The following is a 21,988-nucleotide window of genomic DNA, read 5'->3' on the forward strand; positions in this document are numbered from 1 at the left end:
TCGTGATATGCCTCGGGGTGACTTTCCTGGAAATATATCTTGGTGATATCGATATCGATAAAGTAACAACGAAGGTGGGGTGCAGGAGATCCGCTCTCCTTATCACGGCCCGCAGATCGGGCACTGTAAATGGGGGGCTGATATTGTGCTTAGTCATCGAAGGCAATATCGACGACGACCGCTATCGTCTGTTCGACTTCGAACACCGATGCTGCGTATAAGTGACATCCTGCTTTTGCTTTCTACTTTGAACTATAATCCGTACTTTCTTTGCTACTTTGTTGATTTCAGGTCGCCAGTCAAGCGATGATGTTGTGATCAGAGGTCGATTGACAAGTGTCACTCTGAGACTCCAGTTTTCAAAGAAAGGGGGGAAAGGATGCGGGAAAAGCCTTTGGAAAAGCCTTTGGAAAAGAAAGATAGATCATTCATTGAAGCGCATGAAATGTGTTGGAGAGAATGTGAGAAGCTGTAAAAGCTACAGCCGCCTGAGTTTGGGGGAACTTCCATCTTTCCTTGGCCAACTGTATGTAAAGCACTCGCCCTTCTGTTTCTCGCAATGGAGCATTGCCATGGCCGCAAGGTCGAAGCTGTGAGCAGGGAAACTCCCAATAGCGCTCTCAAAAATATCATGCTGTGCCAAAAGCGAATCGATGCTATGCTTTCATAGAAGTACTTGAAGCTTTCCACTGGTTAGATATCATCAGCCTTCACCGAGCCAACCTGATATTTACCAATAGACGGACGGTGCCTACATACAAGTGAATCGAAGACTGTCGTTTAAACCCCGTGATTAGAATAGGCGGGATAAGCGGTGATATGATGTTGTTGAAGCTACCCAAAAGGGTATTTCTCACCAACTCTCAAGATCGTGACGCACACCTCGAGTCGCGACGCACATTTCGAGATCGCGCAGGACGCATCCATATCGGGACGTGCAGATCGACGCACGCATATTCAACGCTCGTTTTGAACAACCCCTAAGCATTCCTTTTCAATATGAGCAATAATATCGTCCAGCGTTCCCCACCCGCGGTGCAGGGCCATGATGATCGTGTACCCTGCACTCCGCGCCACCCTCTTAGGAAGCACTTTCTCTCCTTCAAGCCAGTGCCCGCCCACATCCCTCGTACCCCAACATGGTTGAAGGCTCTTCCGATCTTGGCCATTCTCCTTGCTTTTGTGACTATGGTGTACAGTGCCTCCTTGAATCCACCAGAGCTGTTCACCTCGATCATTGTATGGCCCATCAGTTCCCACCCGATAACTAACGAGAACTGATATCAAATTTACAGAGCGGAATTGCAGTCGCTCTTGTTAGCGTTGTACTCATCGTTCAGCTTTGGGCTACGACTTTGTACAACTACTACGTACGCATCGCAATCGACGTCATTTTCACCGCGCTTTGGATCGTTGCTTTGGTGCTCGAAGCCAAGAAACCCCATTCTACCAGCCATGGACTTGATCCCGGTAATGAAAACCCCCAGGCTAAGACAGAGCATCGATCTACTTTCAACCAGGGTCTAATTGTCCTCCTCGCCTTGGAAGTGTAAGTTCCGCTTCTACATCACTGCCGAAGAGCAAAACTGACAACTTCTCCACAGCGTACTTTTCGTCGCTCACTTAGGTCTATCTGCGTACTACTTCTATCTCCATCGTGAAGCTGGCGGGCATAGCAAGGTCATAAAGGACCGCCATGGCAAACTCATCACGAAGGACATCCCTCCGCCAGGAATTTGGGAAGAGCTCAGCTCGCCTACTACTCCTGTTGCACCAGAGATATTACCAGCCCGACCAGCCCCTCGCAGACGCCGATCCGATGCTCACGTGCAGGGTAATAACCGACTTGAGCTCGATCCTCTGCGAATGACACCCTTCAACGGTCTTGGCGTCCAGCTGGACAACCAACGCGAGCCCGAACCTGCGAACAATTGATCTGGATATGCGCCCATAGACAGTAGTTTGCTGGTTCAGGATGGCAGTTGGCCCGTTGCTGTTGATAGGTGTTACTTGGGTAATGATGATGAGACCTTTTACGAGCTTTGGCTTTTCCTGCCGTTCTTTTCCTTTCTTTTCTCCTCTCTTCTGCACTTCGGATTATTGAAGGAAAGTAGAGCGAGAAGTAGATAGTAAATGCCAAAGCTATTTTGGCCTTAATTTGAGTAGACGCAAGTATCGATTCGTGAATCTTTCGTGATCTACCGTTGCTTGATACAAACGTTTATCAATACAGGGATAGACTGGACCCTGTAATCTGTGAGGTAGTACGCCAGAAGAGAACATATGTAAGTGGCACCAGCAAGTGATCGACGAGCTCAGTTGATGGTTTTTCGTGGTCATCCCCCCCCCCCCCCCCCCCAACTACTCTAAAAGCCAAAACAAGAAAAACCCCCAAGAATACTCTCCCCGAAACACTAAATCCCATCCCCCTACCAAATGAAACTTCTGAAGAGAGAGAAGACACAAGATAAGGCCCCCGATCACTCCTCTATTCTATATTCTCCGCTATCAGGAAGCTACCTACTCTCTAGGAATATATACAGACCCCAACTTTGAATATCTCGACATGATTCGAGAATTGAGATGATAGATAGGAACTGGATATTGTGATTTTTGGTATTGTGTTCATGCTAGGTAGGATGAGCGATTGCTTGCTTCTTGAGCACTGATGTGATGGGCGGGTGAGAATTGCTTGTTGGTGGGTTTGAGTCCTTTATTTGGGGTGATTGGGTTGTTTTTATAATAGGTAGGGATGAATGATGAGGATAGAGTGCTTATGTGGGATAAAATGGGATTATTGAGAAGTACGCAAAAAACGAGAGTAAAGAATGGGTCGTATATACCTAGGGGTCCATTCGCAGTAGTTCTGAATTTCGTTTCATCTGCAGTGTCATCACACTGGAACTAAGAGATTTTCAGTGCAAAGTTCGTGAGTGTATTCATCATCGTAATCTTATGTACAAGCTGATATCCATCCCTGATATTATCATCTGGGATCGATCTCATGAAATAACAGCGGCCAAGTCGGTATTCATCCCTGGTAGTAAACCACCTCTGGGAACCCATGAATAAACTGGCCGCTGTTTCAATATCCATTGAAATAATCCTCCTCGAAATTCTCCTCCATAATCGAAGAAGAGCAAAATACCCATCCGTAATGTAACAATCATCCCATGAGCTCTCATCCGTAACTGCGCCAAGTCAATATCCATCTCTAGCAGTAAACCTCCTCTGAGCGCCCATCAGGTAAAAACGAAGAGAAAAGTAAATATCCACCCTGCGGTGATCCTCCCAGCGGATCTCACCATAAACGTGGTCAAGTGCACACCCATCACTGGTAGTATTCGTCTTCTGAGGTTTCGTCCATAACCGCAGACAAATCAATCAATGGTTTGCGCACGCGCTTGCCCAAACCCGGACTGCCGGCTGACGTGAGTGCCTGATACCGATCATACTCGGATCGGAACTGCTCCGCCAGCTCGTCCTCGTCCTCGTCGGCAGCTCCATCCAATCCAGCGGCATGCCGGGTTGGCTTCCGGATTCGGGTACTTGCGGGACGGGTCGGTTCCAGGGAGGGCTTTGGCTTTTGTGCCTTCTGCTTCTTTGGAGCAGGCTGTTCGGGTGTTTCAATAGCGGGTGCAGGGGCGGCAGGTTCGATGGGAGCGGGGCCAGATGATTCAGCGGCGGCAGCAGCCTCCTTGGCAGCAGCTTCCTTAGCAGCCTTCTTGAGGGCAAGGTTGGCTTTGCGGGTCTCCTGTGCCTTCTTCATACCTCCTGACGCCCATCTGGCCTTTGTGCTTTCTGATAACTTTCTCGATTTCTCTTCCTTTGCTCTCTTCTTCTTCAGCTCCTCTCTAGCAGCTGGTGTCAGCGACTCCTCATCGATGTCTGCATTAGACTCGTGATCGTCCTCAATGCCGGCTGGTTCATGAATGGACTTCTTGCCCTTCTTGCCCACACGATCTTCTTCAAGTGCATCACTGTTGGCACGTTTTCTCTTACTCTTTGCTCCCATTGCAACAGGAGTCTCGACCATGTCTTCTTTGGCCTTTGGTGCTCGAGTGCGACGCTTCTTTGGAGCAGGCTCTTCGGTTTGAAGAGGAGCATCGACGACAATTGGATTTAGTTCTGTTTCCTCCGAGTCATGCTTGCGCTTGTTCCTAGGAACAGATGGCGATGATGATGGCGATTCCTCAAGCTTATTGCCAGTATCATCGTTCGCATTCTTCGTGCCATTAAGTTCTCTTGCAAGAGTCTTATTGCGAGTAGATGGTCGGGCGCTGCGTCGATTAGCAACCGTAGATACTGACTCAGTAGAGGATGAGCTGGTAGGTCTGGATGTCTCTGCGGAATTGTAACGAGAACCGTCGTCCTGTTCGGTTGATTGAATGATATCTTCAGCTTCTGTCAACTGAACAAGGTCGTCATCAAAGCCGGATTCGACTTTGATCGTGGACGATTGCAAATGAGCTTTGCTCTTAGTCTCGCGGGGTTGCGGGCCTGATTGAGTACTGGCTTCGGCTGGTGCCGGCTCTTGGACCGGATGTTTGCGGGGACGGCCTCCCTTGTTCTTCGGTTTCGACTGTGAAGCTTCCACCGAGACGTCTTCGGATGGAGCATTGGTTGCTGGGGCTTCAGCCACAACCTTTTTTGGCCTACCGCCAGGGTGCTTGCGCTTTGTGGTAGGTGCAGTTGCAGTAGCATTATCCGAAACGGTAACAGTCTGGTTGGCCAGGGGTTCTGCCACACCTTGCAACTGACCTTCATCGGATGGAGCAGCTTCTTGAGAAGTCTGCGGGAGATCTCCATTCGTCAACTCTGGGGACTTTGGTGCCATTTGGACTGCTTGCAGTTTCGATTCGATATACCATCTAGGCGGTCGTCCAACCGGTGCACCCGATGGAAATCGTCTTCTGATCATTGGGGTTCCACCACGGCTTTGCGTGCTACCCCGAGGCTTTCCCAAAGCTTCGACTCCATCTTCGAATCTTCTTGGCTTCCTCAATCTCTTTGCGGGAAGCTCCTCCTCATCTTCTTCCGAAGTTGCACTACGCTCGGCTTCGTAGGCTCTCTTACTCTTGTTGCGCTGCATCCTAAGCCGGCCTATTGGAGCTGATCCAGCGGTATCCTCAGAAGTGCTGTGTGCATCTCCATTGACTTTCCTCCGAGCTTGCTGTGCTTGACGAATGATTCTATCAATTGGCTGATGTCCGTGGTGCCTGAAATGTGACGAATACTCCAATCCATACACATCTGCTCTCTTTTGATCGTCAAATTTCACGGGATCTATCAGCCAGCCTTGCTTGCGTTTCTCCTGTTCAATTTCTTCTTTGGTAGGCTTGGTTTCTGGGGGCGGCTCGTTGTCAAGCTTATGATATTTGGCCGCGGCCTTTCGACGTCGCTTTATTGCAGCTTCCATGAACTGGGGGTTGTGTAGGTTGTTTAGGTGCTTCAATGTTTCCTTGTCGGAGGAACGATTGAACTTTTCCAGGAACTTCTCCCACTCCTCGCCCTCGAGAGCAAGCTTTTCGCTGTATTTCTCTTCAACTGCGTCGCGAGCCATGTCTTCCAGTTCCACTCTCCTATCGGCTTCTTCTTTCGCGTCTTCTGCCGCTCTCTTAGTTTCGGCTTTGCCAATCATTTCATGCCGGTAGAGCTTCTTGTCCACCTCTACGAACTCAGTTTGAAGTTCGAGTAAAACACCAGCGACTCTCGTAGCCCGGTTATATAGAGTCTCATAGGACATCTCCTCTACATCTTGTAGGTAATTCTCGAAGACTTCAACTGGGGTGAGTTTTGGAAATAGATATTTTTTCGCCTCTGATTTGCTTGTGACAATTGGGGTCCTGGATTTGGACTGTTTGGAGACGCTCGGATTTTCCAAAGCTGCGGGAGCATCCACAACTGCCGGCTGCGAGACAGTCTCCAAATCTCCACTCTCAGAATTTGCTACTGCTTCAGAGGTTTCAAGAGATTCTGAGGCCTCTGGGTTTTCAGGAACCTCTTCAGCAGTCACCGATTGCTGGTCAGCTTCAGGAGTCTCCACGACTTCGAGTTGACTTGCATCAGCATCTTCGTCTTGAGCGGTTTCTTCTACAGCTTCGCCTTGATCGTAATATTCAAATTCTCTCTTCGGGTCCAGATATGCATGAATGGCTGCGTCAGGATCTTCAATGGGTGGTGCTGCGCCATCCTCTTCGGCAACACTGGCATCAGACGGAGCAGTGACTTCTTGTCGGAGTGCTGTTGCACCAACAGAAATCGTACTCTTAACCGTCTGTATTGGTGAATCAGGAGGAGAAGATAAGACACTTTCAGACGCATCGTCATCTGCAGCGACGGGACCAACGCAGCATGACACGTGATTACTGAAGGCCTATTTCCATGTTAGGACCGGGTCAATTAATGACAAAATATAATCCAAAGGAAAACAAACCCGAGAGGTCATATTAGTAAATACCACGAGGCAATGGGGGCATGTTAAAGCAGTGGTCGATGAAGATGGGGCCGAAGAAGTCGGCGTGGCGCTCGCTGCTTGAGAGGACATCGTAGGTATTGGTGGTGCGTAAGTTGTGATAGGGGCTGACTTCTTCCTCGCCATGATGAGGTAGAGTTTTTTGCAATCGCTGGGAAAGCAGAGGAGTGATCGAGATGTCGAGGTTGTGGTACTTTTTCACCACATGTAGATGGGGGAGTAGGTTCTGGCGACAAAAGTCTTACTGAATGAGATTTGGAGTTTCGAAAAGAGTTGTAGAAGAGAGGAAAAGACGGGAGGAGCAAGGACGGATGAGCAGGGGATCTTCGACTAAAGACAATGAATAGCAACCGAAGAGCTGTATGATCGAGCAACAATAGCCAAAGTCATGATTTTCTGATCCTATTGTTGATACAGGTAATCCGGAGTACAGTAGTTTTGCTTCTTCCAACCGAATCCCCAGTGCTGCACCAAGCTAGGAAAATGCGGCGGGTGGCTCGTTAAGTGTGGCTGACCGAGCCAATCACAGCGCTCCCAGCCGCGCTAAAGCCACGGGCAGCCGTTAATGCGGTGGACGTCGGAGCTTGGAATGCTATCGACAATAGCAACGGACGTACATATTGAATTGAATCCACGCCTATTGTTGGCTTTTGAGGACAACACCACGGCATTCACTCTCCGCCCGTCCGAACAGCAGCCATTGAGAGCGTGATGGCATCGAAGAAATCCAAGGCCGCCCCAACTGACGACGAGCTGAACAAGCTCTTGGAAGGCATTGGTGGAGATGGTACGCCAACCCCGGTTACTACATCAAGAGCTTCGAAGGGGGCAACGTCAGGCCCGTCTCAATCAGAGCAGGATCTTCTAGCTGAGCTCGAGAACCTGGGCGCCCAACCACCAGATAGACCGCATACGCCGCGGGTGCAGTCTTTGAAGCGCACAACTACTGCCACTCCTCCACCAAGTTCGTCACGAACCAGTCCAGAGAAGACAGCTGGACCCAGGAGATCTGGGGAGAGCGCTCAACCACTCCAGGCCAGCTTGACACCTTCCGCTACGAGTAGTGAACTCCAGGATGCTGAGAAGAAAGCTCCAATCGCTCAGCCTGCAGACACACCTTCTACTGGAGGCGGGGGTGGTAGTTGGTGGGGAGGCATCTTCGCGACAGCAAGTGCTGCCGTCAAGACCGCTGAGGCAGCTGTGAAGGAAATCCAGCAGAATGAAGAAGCCAAGAGGTGGGCTGAGCAAGTCAAAGGCAATGTAGGCGCCTTGAGAGGTCTTGGTAAGATACAGTGTCACGAGTCTGGGAGTACATCACTAATCAAGCAAAGGAGGTGAATTACGATCGAGAGCGCTCCCAACATTTACCAATATACTGCATACCCTTGCGCCGCCTATTTCATCTCATGAACGACTTCAGATACACATCACCCATGATTTTATCGGATACCCTTCTCTTGACCCCCTGATCTATTCAACCTTCTCAAGGGTCATGGCCCAGGTTGAAGGAGGCGACTTGCTCGTCATCCAACGAGGCCATGAATCCACAGCCCGCCGCAATTCCGAAGCTGGTTACACTGGAGGTAGCGGTGGCTGGAGTGACGGCCCCTGGTGGCGTCAAAGCAACGAGCACCGCGACCTTGGAGCCGTCAGAGGGCTCGTTGAAGGAACGAAGCTAGTCCGTGTGAGCGCCGAGTCCTATGCGAGCGAGTACTTTAACTCTCACGGGGGACTCGAGCTCGCATCCCAGCGCGCAACAGAAGTCCTCAGCGAATCCAACCCCGTCCGCAGCAGTGATATCTTCCTAGCCCTGCAAGCCATCTCCCACGACGCGCCTGTAGATCTCTTCCAAGGGCCAGCCCAGGAGAAAGAGCAAGGCGCCGTGGTAGAAGAGGATGAGAAACCCGATGAGCTCATCTCCTTCGCCATCTACCTGCATGACCCAGTACACAGCATCACATTCCACACCATCTCGCAATCCATCCCCGCGAGGTGGATCAAATGGCTCGACGCCCCCTCTCCCATGACCCCTACGTCCTCGGGCTCTGCCTCGCAGGAGAAGGGCATGTTCGGCAGCGAGACCGACAAGTACCAGGACCCCGGCCTGCCAGAGGAGATCGCCGAGATCATCGAGAGCGGCGGCGTGGATCCACGCGAATGGGTCGCAGAGTGGGTGGAAGAGGTCCTGGCTCTGGGCACAGGCATCGTAGCCCAGCGCTACGTGGCTCGCAGGATGGGCGTCGGCGAGGGAGGCATCGGACGCGGCAAGGCTCGCATGGAAGAAGTGCTTGGGGATGGCGGCGGCGAGGCAGCGCGCGCGGGACTCATCTGAGGAGATAAGATAGGGCTTAGTTAGGAGTTTTTTACAGCGTTGTGTGGGAGATAGTCTTGCGGGCGTGCCTGAATATCAGTTGTTACTCTTTTTTTGGCGTTGGGCATCTATTTCTGCCTGTCTGCCTCTGCTCAGCGGGTGTTTTTTGTCTCAGCTTCCGCGTCTATTAAATGTCATGTATTCCTTTTTCTATTAATTAATGGCTACGGGATAAGCAGGTAGGTAAGCTGCTTCGTTTGATACAATCTCCCAATTAATCATGAAAAGGATGGAGCTTTGGAAAGCAGGCGAGTTCTGCAGAAAATCTATCTACAGTATCTCCTTGGGACCTCAAGTTTCAAATGCAATCTAGTGTTATGGTATGTTGTTTTAGGTAGGTTAGGCGGAGTCCGGGAATGATAGCTTAATTACAATGGTTAATGCCTCCCTTACCTAGACTGTTAGACAGGTCCTATTATAGAGGTACTAGGCACTCCTATGTCCCAAATAGTCGAGGATCAGCCAAAGCTGAAACATTAAAAGTTGATGCTTATGATGGTTCGATCGAGTCTGCAGAGATAAGGTGGGAGACTAGCCGCAAGCCTACTCCGACGTTCGCGGCCGGCGCGAAGCATAAGGAACGGTTCCTGACGGTGCAGCATCATTACTCAGCCTTCTAGAACCGCTCTTCCCCACAACACGCACGGCCAATCAATCGCGACCTATCAATTACTGGATCGGGACTCGGGAGAGATTGAAGCTGAGAAACTACTGGACAAATTATCAATTCGCAGTTGAGTAAACCGAGTGGCCACGGCGTCCTCCGCTGCGAGTCAGTCGGGCCAATGACCAGCCCGCCAGCAAAGCACCATACTGGTCACTGCAGTCCAGACTGGAGGCTGGGAAGCGTTCAGGCGATACACGTGATGGGAGGCGGGAGGCAGCGCGAGGCGATCGCTGCGGCATAGGGGGCCCGCCTTGTGCGTCATGGGCGGCGGATCGAGGACAGGGGGATCTTGGGATCTTTGGGGACCCCTGTCGGATGATGCACAGAGATGGACGTGGGGGAGTCGAGATCACAGAGGAGCAGTGGCCGTCCCCGCGTGGGGATCAGCCCATTTCGATGTAAGTATTCCTGGAGATCGAGAGGTTCTGCCTTGGATCGCATTCTGAGTTTGTTGCGGAGGGGCTTGAAAACATGGGCAGATCGGGAGACTCGATGGTTGGGCGGAGGCTGGGAAATTACATACCTCTGTACGTATGGGCAGAAACCATATGACTCGGCGGAGTCAGGGCGGATGCCACCTGCGGTCCTGCAGCCTCCAGGGAAGGGAAAGTCGGATTAATCATCCCAGGAGAGTGTGTTGCAACTTGCAGCTGGGACGAACGAACACAGCCATTTTGGGCCCCCGCATGGCGTACAGTACCGACAGATACTGTAGTACCGTGTACAAAGGCCTGGCAGTGTGGCACAAGATGCGGCCGGCTCAAGCCTCCCAGAGACTGTGCTTGGAAACATGCAGTAGTGTAGTGTCAGTATGTATCGTGAGCCTTGGGAGGACATCATTGACCTCATCCCCATCCGAATCTGTGCTTCCGCCCGACTCTCTCAGAGCTCAGAGGCCTTTGAGGAGCGGAAAGCGCCAAGAAGCCGGCACTATGGCCGATAAGTATCGGGAGATCGGGAACGTCTCGAGGATGGCACCGGCCCTGTTCGACTCGAGAGTCAGCCCGCCCGGACCTGTCTAGACTCTGGACGGGCCAGAGCTTGACGTTGGCGGAGTAGGCAGTACTTACCTTTTGCCTTGCTCCGTACTCACGGCAGAACGGGACAACTGCAATGCATCTTCCCGGTCGCGTGCCCACGGCCAATGGAGTCGTCCGATGAGCGATGACCGTTGATCTGGGGAGGCAAGACGGGACGGTCCCATCGCATTTCGTCCAGGATGGAGGATGATTATCAAGGGCTACACCTAAATGTCCGCCACCTAGTGGCTATATGTCCGCCACTAACCTTGTTCGGGATAATGCAGTATTTTACCACGTACACCTATCACCATCGCGTTGCCATAGTAATTTGTATAGTAACCGGATACTCGGTAATGTTACTCGAAAATCAAAACATTCAAGAATTGAAGCTATTCCTAAGTATCACTCACAACGTCCTACCCACAACGTCCTACTAACAACACCAACAACACCACGCCTTCTCTACCATGTCTTCTACTGCCTCTAACGCTTGCGGGCCCGCCCCTGCTCTAGCTATTTACCCTGATCTTAAGGCTGCGTTTACTGCTGTTCAAGAGCATGTAAAAGCTAACGGTTACGCCTTCTACAGGCACGACAAGAAGCTTAATAGAGCTGTATTTCGCTGTGATCGCGGCGGCAAATACAGAGCTACTAGCAAGAACCCTGATACGGATCCTTCAAAACAACGACTATCCACTAGCTTAAAGAAGAGTAGGTGCAAAATGGGTGTTGAGTTGCGCTTAGATCATATATCCGGAAATTGGAGTCTTAGTGTACTTGAGGCTACACACAATCACGACAGATCAGCAGATCCAAAGGCCTATCCTGCCTATCGAATTGCTGCTCTCAAGCCAAACGCCTATGCCGCCATTAGTACCCTTGGACGCGCTGGCCTGTCTACTAGCCAGATTCTGTCAACGCTCAGGATTGAGTATCCAGAGGCACTCCTGACGGCAAAGGATGTGACAAATATACTCCAAAAGTCAAGGCTTGAAGAGCTAGATGGCAAGACTCTAATACAGTGGCTTGTAGAGGTAGTGTTACAGTCCCTTCTAATCCTACCTTACCTACCTACTAACTACCTACCTACTACAGGAGCTTCAAAGCAAGGGGTTTAATCCTTAATTCTACCCCCTCTCTGGCAACATACAGCGACTCTTTTTCATCCACCCTACCTTACTCTCCTTGTGGAAGCAGCATCCGGATGTCCTACTACTCGATTGTATATACAAAACCAACAGATTCAACATGCCTTTACTTAACATCTGTAGGATGACTGGTAACAACATAGTGATACAAATCGCGGTGGTTTTCTTGTCAGGGGAGAAGGAGGAGGACTACACTTAGGCTATACAGCAACTCCAGAACGTCATGTACAACAACACGATCCAAGAGCTAACTGCTATAGTAACTAATAGAGAGTTAGCTCTTATCAAGTGCTTAAGTACACGGTTCCCTCGCTCTCACCACATCCTTTGCCAGTGGCATGTTAATATGAACGTGTTAGCTAAGACCAAGAGGTTCTTCCTAGGGCCTATCAAACATGACGACGGCAGGGTAGCCCGCCACCCGGCCTTCTAAGAGTTTATTAGCTAGTGGAATACACTACTAGCTAGTAGGACAGAAGAGGACTATAAGAAATTGCTTGCAGAAATGCGGGCTAAGTTCCCTCGGGAGGCCATGAGCTACTGTAAAGGCACCTGGCTAATATGGAAAGAGAATCTAGTAGCCTGTTATATCAACAGCTCCTACTACTTTGGCGTCACTGTTACTAGTCTAATTAAGGGCTGTCACGCCACTATAAAGAGGTGCCTGCACCGGGGCCATGGGGATCTAAGGGGCGTGTTCACTAAGCTACAGTTGTTCTAGGAACAACAGCATGACAACATCAAGACGACTCTAGCGTAGCAGCAATTACGGCCAAAACACCATACAAACATCCCTCTTTTTGCTGCTGTTGTAAAGCAAGTTCATGGCTACGCGCTGTAACGGATACTACAGGAGTATTTAAAGCTACCGGCTAGAGGGGGGCCACCACCTAGATGTCAGTGCTCTATTCAACAGTCTATAGGGCTACCTTGTTACCACAAGCTCTAGGAGCGGATATCAGGCCGGGGAGTGATCCTCCCGGAAGATATACATCCTCACTAGTACTTTAACAGGCCAGATTCAAGTACTTTTCCTTAGCAACCCATCCCTACGCTGCCACTACCTCTACTAAATCCTGTGCCGGTTAGAGGGAGGGGCCGGCCAAGGGGTGCTCTAGGTAGGGTAGCGCGTGTAGCGCCTTTAAATACTCGCCAGGATCCTTCTTCTTTTGAGCTACCTTCGAGTTCAGCACCTCCGGCGTTTAATAGACCTAGGCCAGCAACTAAGCAGCTATATATAGTGCCTGGCGCACCTGTAACTGCTACGGCAGGGCTGGCAAGACTTGCAAATAGGCACCGGGATCTGTATAAGCCGGGTACCCGACATGAGAGAATGTATATGCAGGGCATATCATCTATTTATCAGTCAGATTCTATAGTAGACTCTACTATAGCTGCTGCTGCCGCGATAGAAGAGAGTGTTACGGCAGTAGAGGTAGAAACACCACGGGAGGTAATTAGCGGCGTTAAGGTATATACCCAGGATGCGGAGTTTGAGTTAGACGATGAATAGGGAACTAGGAATAGCTTCACTTTTGCCGTTTTTGTATAGTTATGAATTGATTGTTTGTTTACACAGTATATACTTGCCCTACTATACAGATTACTACTATAGCCTAGGTACCATAGATGCACACCCGGAATTTGTCGCCCTATCCCGAAAAAGGTTAGTGGCGGACATATAGCCACTAGGTGGCGGACATTTAGGTAGGCCCTTATCAAGACGAGCGACCCCGCGAGAAAGAAAAGGCGAGGAATGACGGAGTCCGGAGTAAGTAGGGAGCGTGGCGGCGCTAACGGTAGCGATGGTAGCCGATGACGTTGAAAACCATCTGCTTTGCAATCCCCCCTTGATCTTCTTTGAACTACCTTACTCCTCCTGGAAATCCTGGAAATCCTGGAATCCTAAATCCTGGAATTACTCGCCTCCGAATTCCTCGACTGCCGCGAATCCTGAACTTCTTGAACCCTTGGAATTGAATCCGCAACTGCCGCCTTTTCTCTCCACTGTCTTGTCGCAAATCCCCCCCCTCCTATCCCGTCCGGGTCAAGAGGCATCGCAGATTGGCGCGACGATCGCTGCTCACTGCGAACTTGATCCATCTCCACCTCCATCATACCACGTCTCGTTTCTTGGGGTCCCTGTTCGCTTACGCCTGACCTACGTGACTACGTCGTGACTGCCCATTGCCCTTCTCTGAAGCCGCCGCCCGGGCAAGAAGAGTCCATTCGTCGTTGCTCGACACTCCCTGGCCTCATTAGTCCCTCGCACCTGCGACACCCTCAACATTGTCAGTTGCTTTGGAGAACCTCTTGGAATCATGTCTCTCTCCCAGTCAATAAAGAATCTAATCCGACACGGTGCGTGATGCAATCCGCCGAGGCCCAGCCTCGCAACTCTTCTCTTGACTCGCCTTCCATCTTCCTCGAATGTTTGCTCACAGTCACATAGGAAAGCAAGGGCGAACGTCGCATCCGCAAGACGACCCGACCACACAAGTATCGCCGGTCAATGTACATCAACAAGCCTCACAAAACCACCGTGCTGTACCCCCGCAGCACCACTACGCCACCTCAGATCCCAGCGGGAACACTCATCAACAACCTCAAGGACAGATGGCTGATGCGCAGGCCGGAAACGCGGCGGCGCAGGCCGCAGGGACTCGTCAACAAGCCGCCACGAAGAAGAAGGTGGATGCTGAAGATCTTGCGAGAATTGTAGCGGAGGAGAACGAGAGCAAAGGGAAGCTGCCAAAATACCCCGGCCTTGAGCGATGGCAACTGCTAGAGAAGATGGGCGACGGCGCCTTCAGCAACGTCTACCGAGCGCGGGACCTGGATGGTAAAGCTGGAGAGGTCGCTATCAAGGTCGTCCGGAAATTCGAAATGAATTCGAGCCAGGTGAGTCTTAGCGCGGATGGCTACTCACCTCCTTCTCTTTTTGGGCTTCCTTACCAACGCGCGCATGGTCTCGTAGGGCGATGCACACCTTCATCCGAACTTCAAGAAGGGGCCAAAAGTAGTGGAGGTGCGAACATATATATTCCTATCAGCAGCATGAACTAGTCGGCATCAGCTTCGCGCTCGATATAATTCATTTCTTCATATTCCTTTCAGTCATATTATATGGCAACACATGCTGACTGTTCCCTACAGAGAGCAAATATCCTAAAGGAGGTACAGATTATGCGGCAACTGGACCATCCCAACATAGTGAAGCTTGTCGATTTTGCAGAATCTCGACAGTACTATTATATCATCTTAGAGCTGGCACCCGGGGGAGAACTGTTCCACCAGATTGTCCGCCTTACTTATTTCAGTGAAGACTTATCCAGGCATGTCATCACTCAAGTCGCGGAAGCATTACTGTACTTGCATGAAGAGAAAGGTGTTGTTCATAGGTATATTTTCTCCCCAGTCTTATCATTTTGCCTCACTGACGTCATCGCAGGGACATCAAACCAGAGAACTTACTATTCACACCTATTCCATTCATCCCTACCAAGAATCCGAAGCCAAGATCGGCTGAAGATGAGGACAAGGTAGATGAGGGAGAGTTCATCAAGGGAGTTGGGTCTGGCGGTATTGGACAGATCAAGCTTGCCGACTTTGGTTTGAGTAAGGTTGTCTGGGATACACAAACAATGACCCCTTGCGGAACGGTCGGATACACGGCGCCCGAAATCGTCAAGGACGAACGATACTCGAAGAGCGTTGATATGTGGGCCATGGGATGTGTGCTCTATACACTACTCTGCGGCTTTCCCCCATTCTACGACGAGAGTATCCAAGTACTCACCGAGAAAGTTGCAAGAGGACAATACACCTTCCTGTCACCGTGGTGGGACGATATCTCGAAGTCGGCTCAGGACCTCGTATCCCATCTCTTGACTGTCGACCCAAACAAGCGTTACACGATCCAAGAATTCTTAAATCATCCATGGATCAAAGGAACCGAAGAGCCCACGTACGCCGCTCTGGACGCACCTCCACTCGCTACGCCAGCTGCAGAACGACAAAAGCAACTTGGCGCTGGCGCTGGCTTGCATGCGTTCAACCCAGACCTGCTCGAATCACCCACAACGGGCAAACGCATGGACTTCCGCAGTCCGGGCGCTGTCAACCTGCGTGAGGTTTTCGATGTAGGATATGCGGTCCATAGACAAGAGGAGGAAGGAAAGCGCCGCAAGAATTTCAAGCAGGGCTATCGTGGTGCAGCCGCCATCAATAGTCTCAATCCTATCGACGACGAAGAATTTGCCGAGGAGGAAGAGGACTACGAAAATGATCATGGTATCCCGACGAAGGTACCAAAGGCCAGAGAAGCGGATGTACACCAGGTAGAGCAGGGTCTCAGAAATACAAATCTCAACTCTGCGGCAAATGGGAAGCCGCCTCAGAATGCAACAGCACAGAAAGGCTACGGTCAGCATAGCCCAGCGGTTACGGCGGCGGCCAAGCAGCAGGTCAGGAATAAGAAAGGGACATTTGAGCTTAACCTTGAGGGTGCGACATTGCTGGGACGGAGAGGCCAGAAGGCCCCGAGTGCTTTAAGGGAATCTACTACGGTCCAGTAGCCATCGGGCGCTGCGGGTGCACGTAGGCCAGATTGGTAGATACGGAGGAAGGGCTGGGCCTGAATTCTGTGCTTTGCAACGTTTGGCGTTTGGCATTCTGGGTAAATCCTGGTCAGACTTTCTTTTTTGCCCTGTTTTTCTTCCCACGCGATGGTACATGTGTATCTGGTTGCGTGCGGCAAGTGGATCATTTGCATATTAAGATATAGGTGGCGTTTTATGCATTGCGGGGGGTTCTTTTCTTTTTTTACTTTTTTCATACCTAGTGTGAGTCAGGCAACTAACACATGAGATTTCTCTCTTGCGATGACATACCGTGGGGACTAAGATATGTAGAGTAGACAGTATCAGTCTTTCACCAGCTTTGACGTTTGTAAGACGTCTGTGAGGATATATGCCTTGGTGACTAGGGTAGTCCCTAGCAATGCAGAATGAACGCTGAGCTAGTCTCCAGCCTATACTTATACTTACCTTGATGGCTGATGCTGTATTAAGCTATTATCGATCTGCAAGCAGGTGCCCAGTCGCTGACCTGAAGCGAGCTTCTTCATCTTGATACTGAACAGCTACTGACACTGAACAAGCACTATGGAGACACGGAAAGATAAGGCGCCGGTTTTGACCCCAACTACTGGGGAGAAAGGGAGAAGATGTCTCGTAGACTTTTCTAAATAGCCAAACTTTTATATCCAACACAGCTCATCTCGCCCATCTCTCCTCGTTCTGACACACCCACGTCCCCTTAAACCGTCCCCCTCAACTTTCCCTCGATAAGCCCTTTACGGCAAAGCAACACACTCAATCTCGACCAGCACGCCCTTAGGCAACTGGTGCACAGCCACACAGCTTCTCGCCGGCTTCCCCGTAAAGTACTTCTCATACACGCCATTCATCTCCGCGAAATGGCTCATATCCGTCAGGAAGACGCCGACCTTCATAACACGGGTGAGGTCCGAGCCGGCAGCCTTCAACACGGCGCTCACGTTCTGGATGCAGAGCTCGGTCATCTCAGCGATGCTGGAGCTGGGCGCGGTCAGGATCTCGCCGTTGGGCTTGCAGGGGATTTGGCCGGAGACGTAGATGCCGTGGGGGGTGGCGATGGCTTGGGACTGTTTGGTTGGGATGGGCTGTTAGTTGGGCAGGTTCTTTTTGGGATTTGGGAGTTAGAGGGGGGATTGGAGGCAAGAGAAGGGGAGATATACGTATGGACCTGCGGCTGTATGGAGAGCGGGGGTTGTCAGTCAAGAAATCCATTTGGAATCCACGGCACACAGAAAAGGAAAAGAAAAACAGGATCAATTGGCAAGAGCAACACATACGAGGAGCAGCATCCTTAGTGAAAACAGGCTTGAATTCTTCTGCCATTGTAGCGTTTTTGGAGAATGTTTTCCTGATTGAGTGGAAAAAGTGTTGTGATAAATGCGAAAGTTGGGGGAATGGGCCGGATGGCGGGGTGTGCGAGCTCTGATATTCGTAGGGAAGGTGGGGTTTTGTGTGTTAGGTAAGCGGCGATCGCGGATCGGGAGGCGGGAAAAATAACCGGCCCGAGGAGATAACCGAGTTTGTGCCTAGACGACGACGACGACGACGACGACGACGACGACGACGACGACCGTTTCTTGCTCTGCGAATCTCCCAGCGCGCAAATGAAGGAGAGATTTGTAGCATTTGAAATAAGGTGAGTAGATTTTGGAGAGGCGGTTTTGAGCTGGGTACGCTGCGGCGCGCTCTTGGCATGGGGAATCTGGGTGGGATGGTATAGCTGGGCATACAACAGGCAGACATCTTCTATTCACGGACGGCACAGATGAAGAATTGTGGAAGATGGTTATGGGAATACTTCGTCAATTCGTTCGATATCCAACGCTGAGAGCCAGGAACAGCCATACCTGAAAACTCGCAAACTACTCCGATCCTCCATCACTACGAAAGGGAGGCCACACGTTCACCACCCATTTCCCCTATCTTGCGTATACTCCAAGGATACTCCCACTATTTCACATCATCAGCAACGATAACGGTTGCTGGACTGCTATTTACCTTGCACATTCACATTAATAATGCCGCGTCTTTCCCGACTGCCATGACTCTCACGTGGCTGATTGATGGCGAAGAATCTACCGGCCGAGATTTCGGGCAACTCTGGAGTCGGGAGTCGACTTGGTCTAGGAGCGGGGGGTGGTCTCTGTGTCCATGGAACATCTGGAACAAGGGGAGGGAGTACGGTGGTCGTTACTGGTGGCCATTGTCTTGGTGATGGCTGAGTTCTCCTTGATGGAATGCTCGCTGTAGAGGCTGAGACTTGAGTTCGTCTCTGATTTGAGGTTATCGGTGCGGTGCTGGATGACCAGTTACTTTGTGATGGCACCTGAGTCCGTTGCTGGTTAGAGTACGACGTGCTTCTCTCAGACGAAGGATTAACATGGTACCCTTTGGACGACGATGTCGATCCTGAAGGTGTTGGTTCTGACCACGACGATGATCCCTTTGAGGTCTGTGACGCGGATTTGGCCACAGGAGGAAGGTTAGGTCTTGACTGCATCTTGAATTCGTTGTCCACGACGTTGGCAGCCCAGTGGACTGTCTTCCGCTTCTCCATCCGTCTGGTTGCGCTTCCTTGGGCTGATGAAGCGGGAGTCTCAAATCTACCTCCTGACATCGTCGGGAAGGCCGCGTAAGTATTTGCATGCGAATGGGTGCGATAACCTGGGCCATCAGCGTTCCATAACCCAGAGGCACTTTGCATTCTCCTCAAGGTATGATGCTGGTAATAAGATCGATGATCCATTCGGTCAACTATCTGGCTCCTTGGGCTGATGTTGGTTTATGGCAGCTTGAAGTAGCGGCCGTCTAGTGGTTGAAATTGACGAACTCGTTATAACGGGAACTTGCTACTGGAGTTGGTTGACCCGACTGTGCGGCTGAGCAGGTCGTGATCTGCAGTCTAGTGATAAGAAGGATCGAGGGTACCCAGTCTGGCTCACGTGAGGAAGTCCTCAAATGGTTGGGGAAAGGTACGATCAAGTTCAACAAAGTTGTTGATGATTATGAGAGAGATATCGATGGATTGATAATTGATGTAAGAGTGTGGAAGAAAGTTGGAGAGGAGGGGGGGGAAGATCATAGCTCTTATATGTGCAGGCCCCCCGTGACGCGCCTTCTATTGACCCAATAAGAACGAGGACCCCGATCCTCGGCTGATGGACACCCATTCCCCCCCAAGAGGAGGTAAGCGACTCATCACCCTTCTCGTGCAACTGTTGTGAGCACTCCTGAATACTTCTTAAGATCAGGCTGCCACCAGTTCGTCGCTGTCCAATTCCATTCACCGACCTTGGGGCTATTCAGACATGATCCTGGCATACCAACAGAGCTCAACTTTGTACAGATTCAGCCAATGCCACTATCTGAGGACTACGAATGTTGGATTGGTTTATAGGCTACCTTATCATGTATCAATGGATATCAAGATGTTTCTGGGCATCTGGAAACCATTCTCAATCCACCAATAAACAGTATCTGAGCTCTTTTCTCAAACCCGAAGCTGGATATCCAAATCTTGTGTGGGATCCTCCTCTCTTTGGTATGCTGGAATGACATTTCCCACTATCTCATTTACACATAGTGCCCTCTATTCCGTCAATGACTCCTGTTCCTAGTCGAAGCCGGAGCCGGAGCTTCAATCAATATCTCAGGTCACGTGCCTGACCCCCTTTTTCAGCAACTCGCAATGTATTGGGGTTTTCTGGTTCATTGTGTTGCTTCATAAACTAACAGACCCATACTATGTTGGTTTAAACACATTAGGCTTGTGTTCTTATTTTGTCGTCACATGGTTAAGGCTACCTCTTGTCACCGCATCAACGAAGTTCAAGGTACCGAGGGGATGTCTCAACTCAACGAAGACTGCTATTTGTGCTGTTCTTATAGTATTTACCTCTCAGGCTTAGTTTTGAGAGCTCCACCCCATTTTTTGGCCACCGCGAACATCATGTCCCTAGTCGGATTGTGAGAGTTAATTGCGCCATGACTCTTCTTGCAGCTTCAAATCCTCCATCAAAGTATACCGCCCCTATGATAGCTTTAACTGCCCTCGCAATCTGTCTGTTTTGATCTTGCCCTATACCTTTTACGTCATCCTTGAGGAGCTCCAATACGTTGTTTCTCTTCGAGCGTCTTATAGGTGCTCTCGGTCTGACCATCCTCTCAATACTGCCTCCATGCTTGCTGTTCCTGCCAATGTTATTCAAGTTGGTTATTGAAAGCATCTTATCGATGATCGTTGTCGCTTCGTCTATACATCGTTAATCAGTGTACTATCTTTAACCGTCGACAAATTTGATAGCTATGCCTCACCCTCAGGAATAAGAAATAAATAGCACTGATCCTTCAAGACCAATTTCATGACCGCCTCCCCCACAAACGCCAAATGTCTATTTCCATCAAGGCAAAGTCTATGACTCTTCCCGACAACGACCACTCCAGAATTTTGACTCTCGAGGGCCTCTTCCAGTAAATCAGGGTTTCGAAATTGGTATTGGATGATGGCTGCCATAGCCAAATCGAAACCGTCCTCGCTTCCAAATCTTGATGCAACGCCACGGGGGTTGAGAAGGAGCATCGTTCGTTCGCCGCCCGATGGATGGTCAGACCATGTCCGCTGTGGAGCAGGTACACTGGTGTCGATGAGCGGCTCTTCTTCACCCGGCGGATACAAAGAATCGGAGCGTCTAGAAGCGCGGCTTGATGCCATGGAAGGAAATGTTGCTGATCTCACAGATTGTGCGTCCATATCTCTCGGCGTCCGTGGGGTAGATGAAGAAGCTCCTACTGGCTTTCTGTTCAAGGCGTCAGTATCTCTGGGATTCTTGGCGATATGCACTGATGAAGCTTGGGACTGGCTAGAAGGAATAAGCTGCTGTGCGCCGGAAAAACCAGCCCTTGCTGCTCTCATCGACGACGTATCCATTACATGCTGTTGTCGATAAAGACAAATCTTCTTAAATCTACTAATTAATGAGAACAAAGCAAGTTTCTAATGCTATTTATGCCCAGCTAAGTAGATAAGCGCGTTTGAAGAGAATGTAAAACTGATGATTCACACTCCCTCCCCATTCCCATACCTATGACACTGTGAATAGGAGCCAGCAGGATCTAGCAATATGCTCTCCTCCTCCTACCTACCTAACCTATCTATATCGATTTCTGTGTTCTAATCTCGAAGGCTTACTTACACATCCATTCTTTATATCACCCCACAACAATCAAAATCCCAACGCCAGCCGAAGACCCTTCTACACCACAATACATAAACCCTTATATCTAAGAAAAGCGCCCCAACATTCCTCCCTCTAGAGAAGAAGGCGTCGAATTCTCCAAAATGCAGAGAGTGCAGGTTTTCTTCGTTTGTTATACTTTCTTTTTGGCGCAGTTCGTTTATAGGAATTTTATATATACCTAGGTATTTGAGGAGATATCTATTTCAATTGATTCTGGTAAAGCTGTGCTCTTGTTAGTGAAGGTATGGTTAGGGAAATCTAGAAGGATGGGGGGGGGGGGGTTGTTTTAGGTAATTGTATGTATTTATATGCAAGAAGAAGAATGTATATTTCTCAGCTGCTTTTTCTTTAAATCTCCTGGAGTGAGCTGAATTGATTGATAGATATTACACGAGCCAAGGTAGGAAAGAAGTGATAGAGTTGAAATGCCTCATAGATTCATCATATAT

General features: G+C 50.1%; 8 protein-coding genes across 8 annotated transcripts; 4 read left to right on the forward strand and 4 right to left on the reverse strand.

The window, feature by feature from the left end:
- Positions 1-219: 219 nt before the first annotated feature.
- M430DRAFT_188575 (hypothetical protein) lies at positions 220-719 on the reverse strand. The gene has a single exon (XM_024863966.1). The coding sequence runs from the start codon at positions 631-633 to the stop codon at positions 340-342; it is 294 nt and encodes a 97-aa protein (XP_024717112.1). The 5' UTR covers positions 634-719; the 3' UTR covers positions 220-339.
- A 280-nt stretch (positions 720-999) lies between these two features.
- On the forward strand, positions 1,000-2,053 carry M430DRAFT_271569 (hypothetical protein; the record flags this gene model as incomplete). The annotated part of the gene is made up of 3 exons (XM_024865535.1): positions 1,000-1,239; positions 1,296-1,549; positions 1,605-2,053. 3 exons carry the CDS (start codon positions 1,000-1,002, stop codon positions 1,933-1,935), a joined length of 825 nt encoding a protein of 274 aa, XP_024717113.1. The 3' UTR covers positions 1,936-2,053.
- Positions 2,054-2,918: 865 nt separating this feature from the next.
- M430DRAFT_45635 (hypothetical protein) lies at positions 2,919-6,873 on the reverse strand. Its single transcript, XM_024867781.1, has 2 exons — positions 6,437-6,873; positions 2,919-6,376 (listed from the first exon to the last, which is right to left on the reverse strand). The coding sequence occupies exons 1-2, from the start codon at positions 6,599-6,601 to the stop codon at positions 3,332-3,334; spliced, it is 3,210 nt and encodes a 1,069-aa protein (XP_024717114.1). The 5' UTR covers positions 6,602-6,873; the 3' UTR covers positions 2,919-3,331.
- A 210-nt stretch (positions 6,874-7,083) lies between these two features.
- On the forward strand, positions 7,084-9,234 carry M430DRAFT_147612 (hypothetical protein). The gene is made up of 2 exons (XM_024863076.1): positions 7,084-7,757; positions 7,807-9,234. Exons 1-2 carry the CDS (start codon positions 7,187-7,189, stop codon positions 8,805-8,807), a joined length of 1,572 nt encoding a protein of 523 aa, XP_024717115.1. The 5' UTR covers positions 7,084-7,186; the 3' UTR covers positions 8,808-9,234.
- Positions 9,235-11,002: 1,768 nt separating this feature from the next.
- M430DRAFT_69958 (hypothetical protein) lies at positions 11,003-11,660 on the forward strand (the record flags this gene model as incomplete). Its single annotated transcript, XM_024869466.1, has 2 exons — positions 11,003-11,569; positions 11,631-11,660. The coding sequence occupies 2 exons, from the start codon at positions 11,003-11,005 to the stop codon at positions 11,658-11,660; spliced, it is 597 nt and encodes a 198-aa protein (XP_024717116.1).
- Positions 11,661-13,562: 1,902 nt separating this feature from the next.
- On the forward strand, positions 13,563-16,716 carry M430DRAFT_69959 (hypothetical protein). The gene is made up of 5 exons (XM_024869467.1): positions 13,563-14,044; positions 14,136-14,584; positions 14,661-14,711; positions 14,840-15,084; positions 15,135-16,716. The coding sequence occupies exons 1-5, from the start codon at positions 14,005-14,007 to the stop codon at positions 16,258-16,260; spliced, it is 1,911 nt and encodes a 636-aa protein (XP_024717117.1). The 5' UTR covers positions 13,563-14,004; the 3' UTR covers positions 16,261-16,716.
- Positions 16,717-17,039: 323 nt separating this feature from the next.
- Positions 17,040-17,676, reverse strand: M430DRAFT_147617 (hypothetical protein; the record flags this gene model as incomplete). The annotated part of the gene is made up of 3 exons (XM_024863077.1): positions 17,580-17,676; positions 17,463-17,476; positions 17,040-17,369 (listed from the first exon to the last, which is right to left on the reverse strand). The coding sequence occupies exons 1-3, from the start codon at positions 17,623-17,625 to the stop codon at positions 17,040-17,042; spliced, it is 390 nt and encodes a 129-aa protein (XP_024717118.1). The 5' UTR covers positions 17,626-17,676.
- A 2,573-nt stretch (positions 17,677-20,249) lies between these two features.
- On the reverse strand, positions 20,250-21,214 carry M430DRAFT_22946 (hypothetical protein; the record flags this gene model as incomplete). The annotated part of the gene is made up of 2 exons (XM_024864799.1): positions 20,250-20,554; positions 20,617-21,214. The coding sequence occupies 2 exons, from the start codon at positions 21,212-21,214 to the stop codon at positions 20,250-20,252; spliced, it is 903 nt and encodes a 300-aa protein (XP_024717119.1).
- Positions 21,215-21,988: the final 774 nt, after the last annotated feature.

The sequence above is a fragment of the Amorphotheca resinae genome (assembly GCF_003019875.1).
Source record: "Amorphotheca resinae ATCC 22711 unplaced genomic scaffold M430scaffold_13, whole genome shotgun sequence".
NCBI lineage: Eukaryota > Fungi > Ascomycota > Leotiomycetes > Helotiales > Amorphothecaceae > Amorphotheca > Amorphotheca resinae.

What these genes read in the sequence shown, in the direction of transcription:
- M430DRAFT_188575 (XM_024863966.1), bottom strand. Translation starts at nt 633, where the DNA reads ATGATATTTTTGAGAGCGCTATTGGGAGTTTCCCTGCTCACAGCTTCG.
- M430DRAFT_45635 (XM_024867781.1), bottom strand. Translation starts at nt 6,601, where the DNA reads ATGGCGAGGAAGAAGTCAGCCCCTATCACAACTTACGCACCACCAATA. An exon ending in TTACTAATATGACCTCTCGG is followed by an intron (nt 6,377 to 6,436) that starts GTTTGTTTTCCT and finishes ACATGGAAATAG; the next exon opens with GCCTTCAGTAATCACGTGTC.
- M430DRAFT_147612 (XM_024863076.1), top strand. Translation starts at nt 7,187, where the DNA reads ATGGCATCGAAGAAATCCAAGGCCGCCCCAACTGACGACGAGCTGAAC. An exon ending in AGGCGCCTTGAGAGGTCTTG is followed by an intron (nt 7,758 to 7,806) that starts GTAAGATACAGT and finishes AATCAAGCAAAG; the next exon opens with GAGGTGAATTACGATCGAGA.
- M430DRAFT_69959 (XM_024869467.1), top strand. Translation starts at nt 14,005, where the DNA reads ATGTCTCTCTCCCAGTCAATAAAGAATCTAATCCGACACG. An exon ending in AGGGGCCAAAAGTAGTGGAG is followed by an intron (nt 14,712 to 14,839) that starts GTGCGAACATAT and finishes TGTTCCCTACAG; the next exon opens with AGAGCAAATATCCTAAAGGA. An exon ending in GAGAAAGGTGTTGTTCATAG is followed by an intron (nt 15,085 to 15,134) that starts GTATATTTTCTC and finishes ACGTCATCGCAG; the next exon opens with GGACATCAAACCAGAGAACT.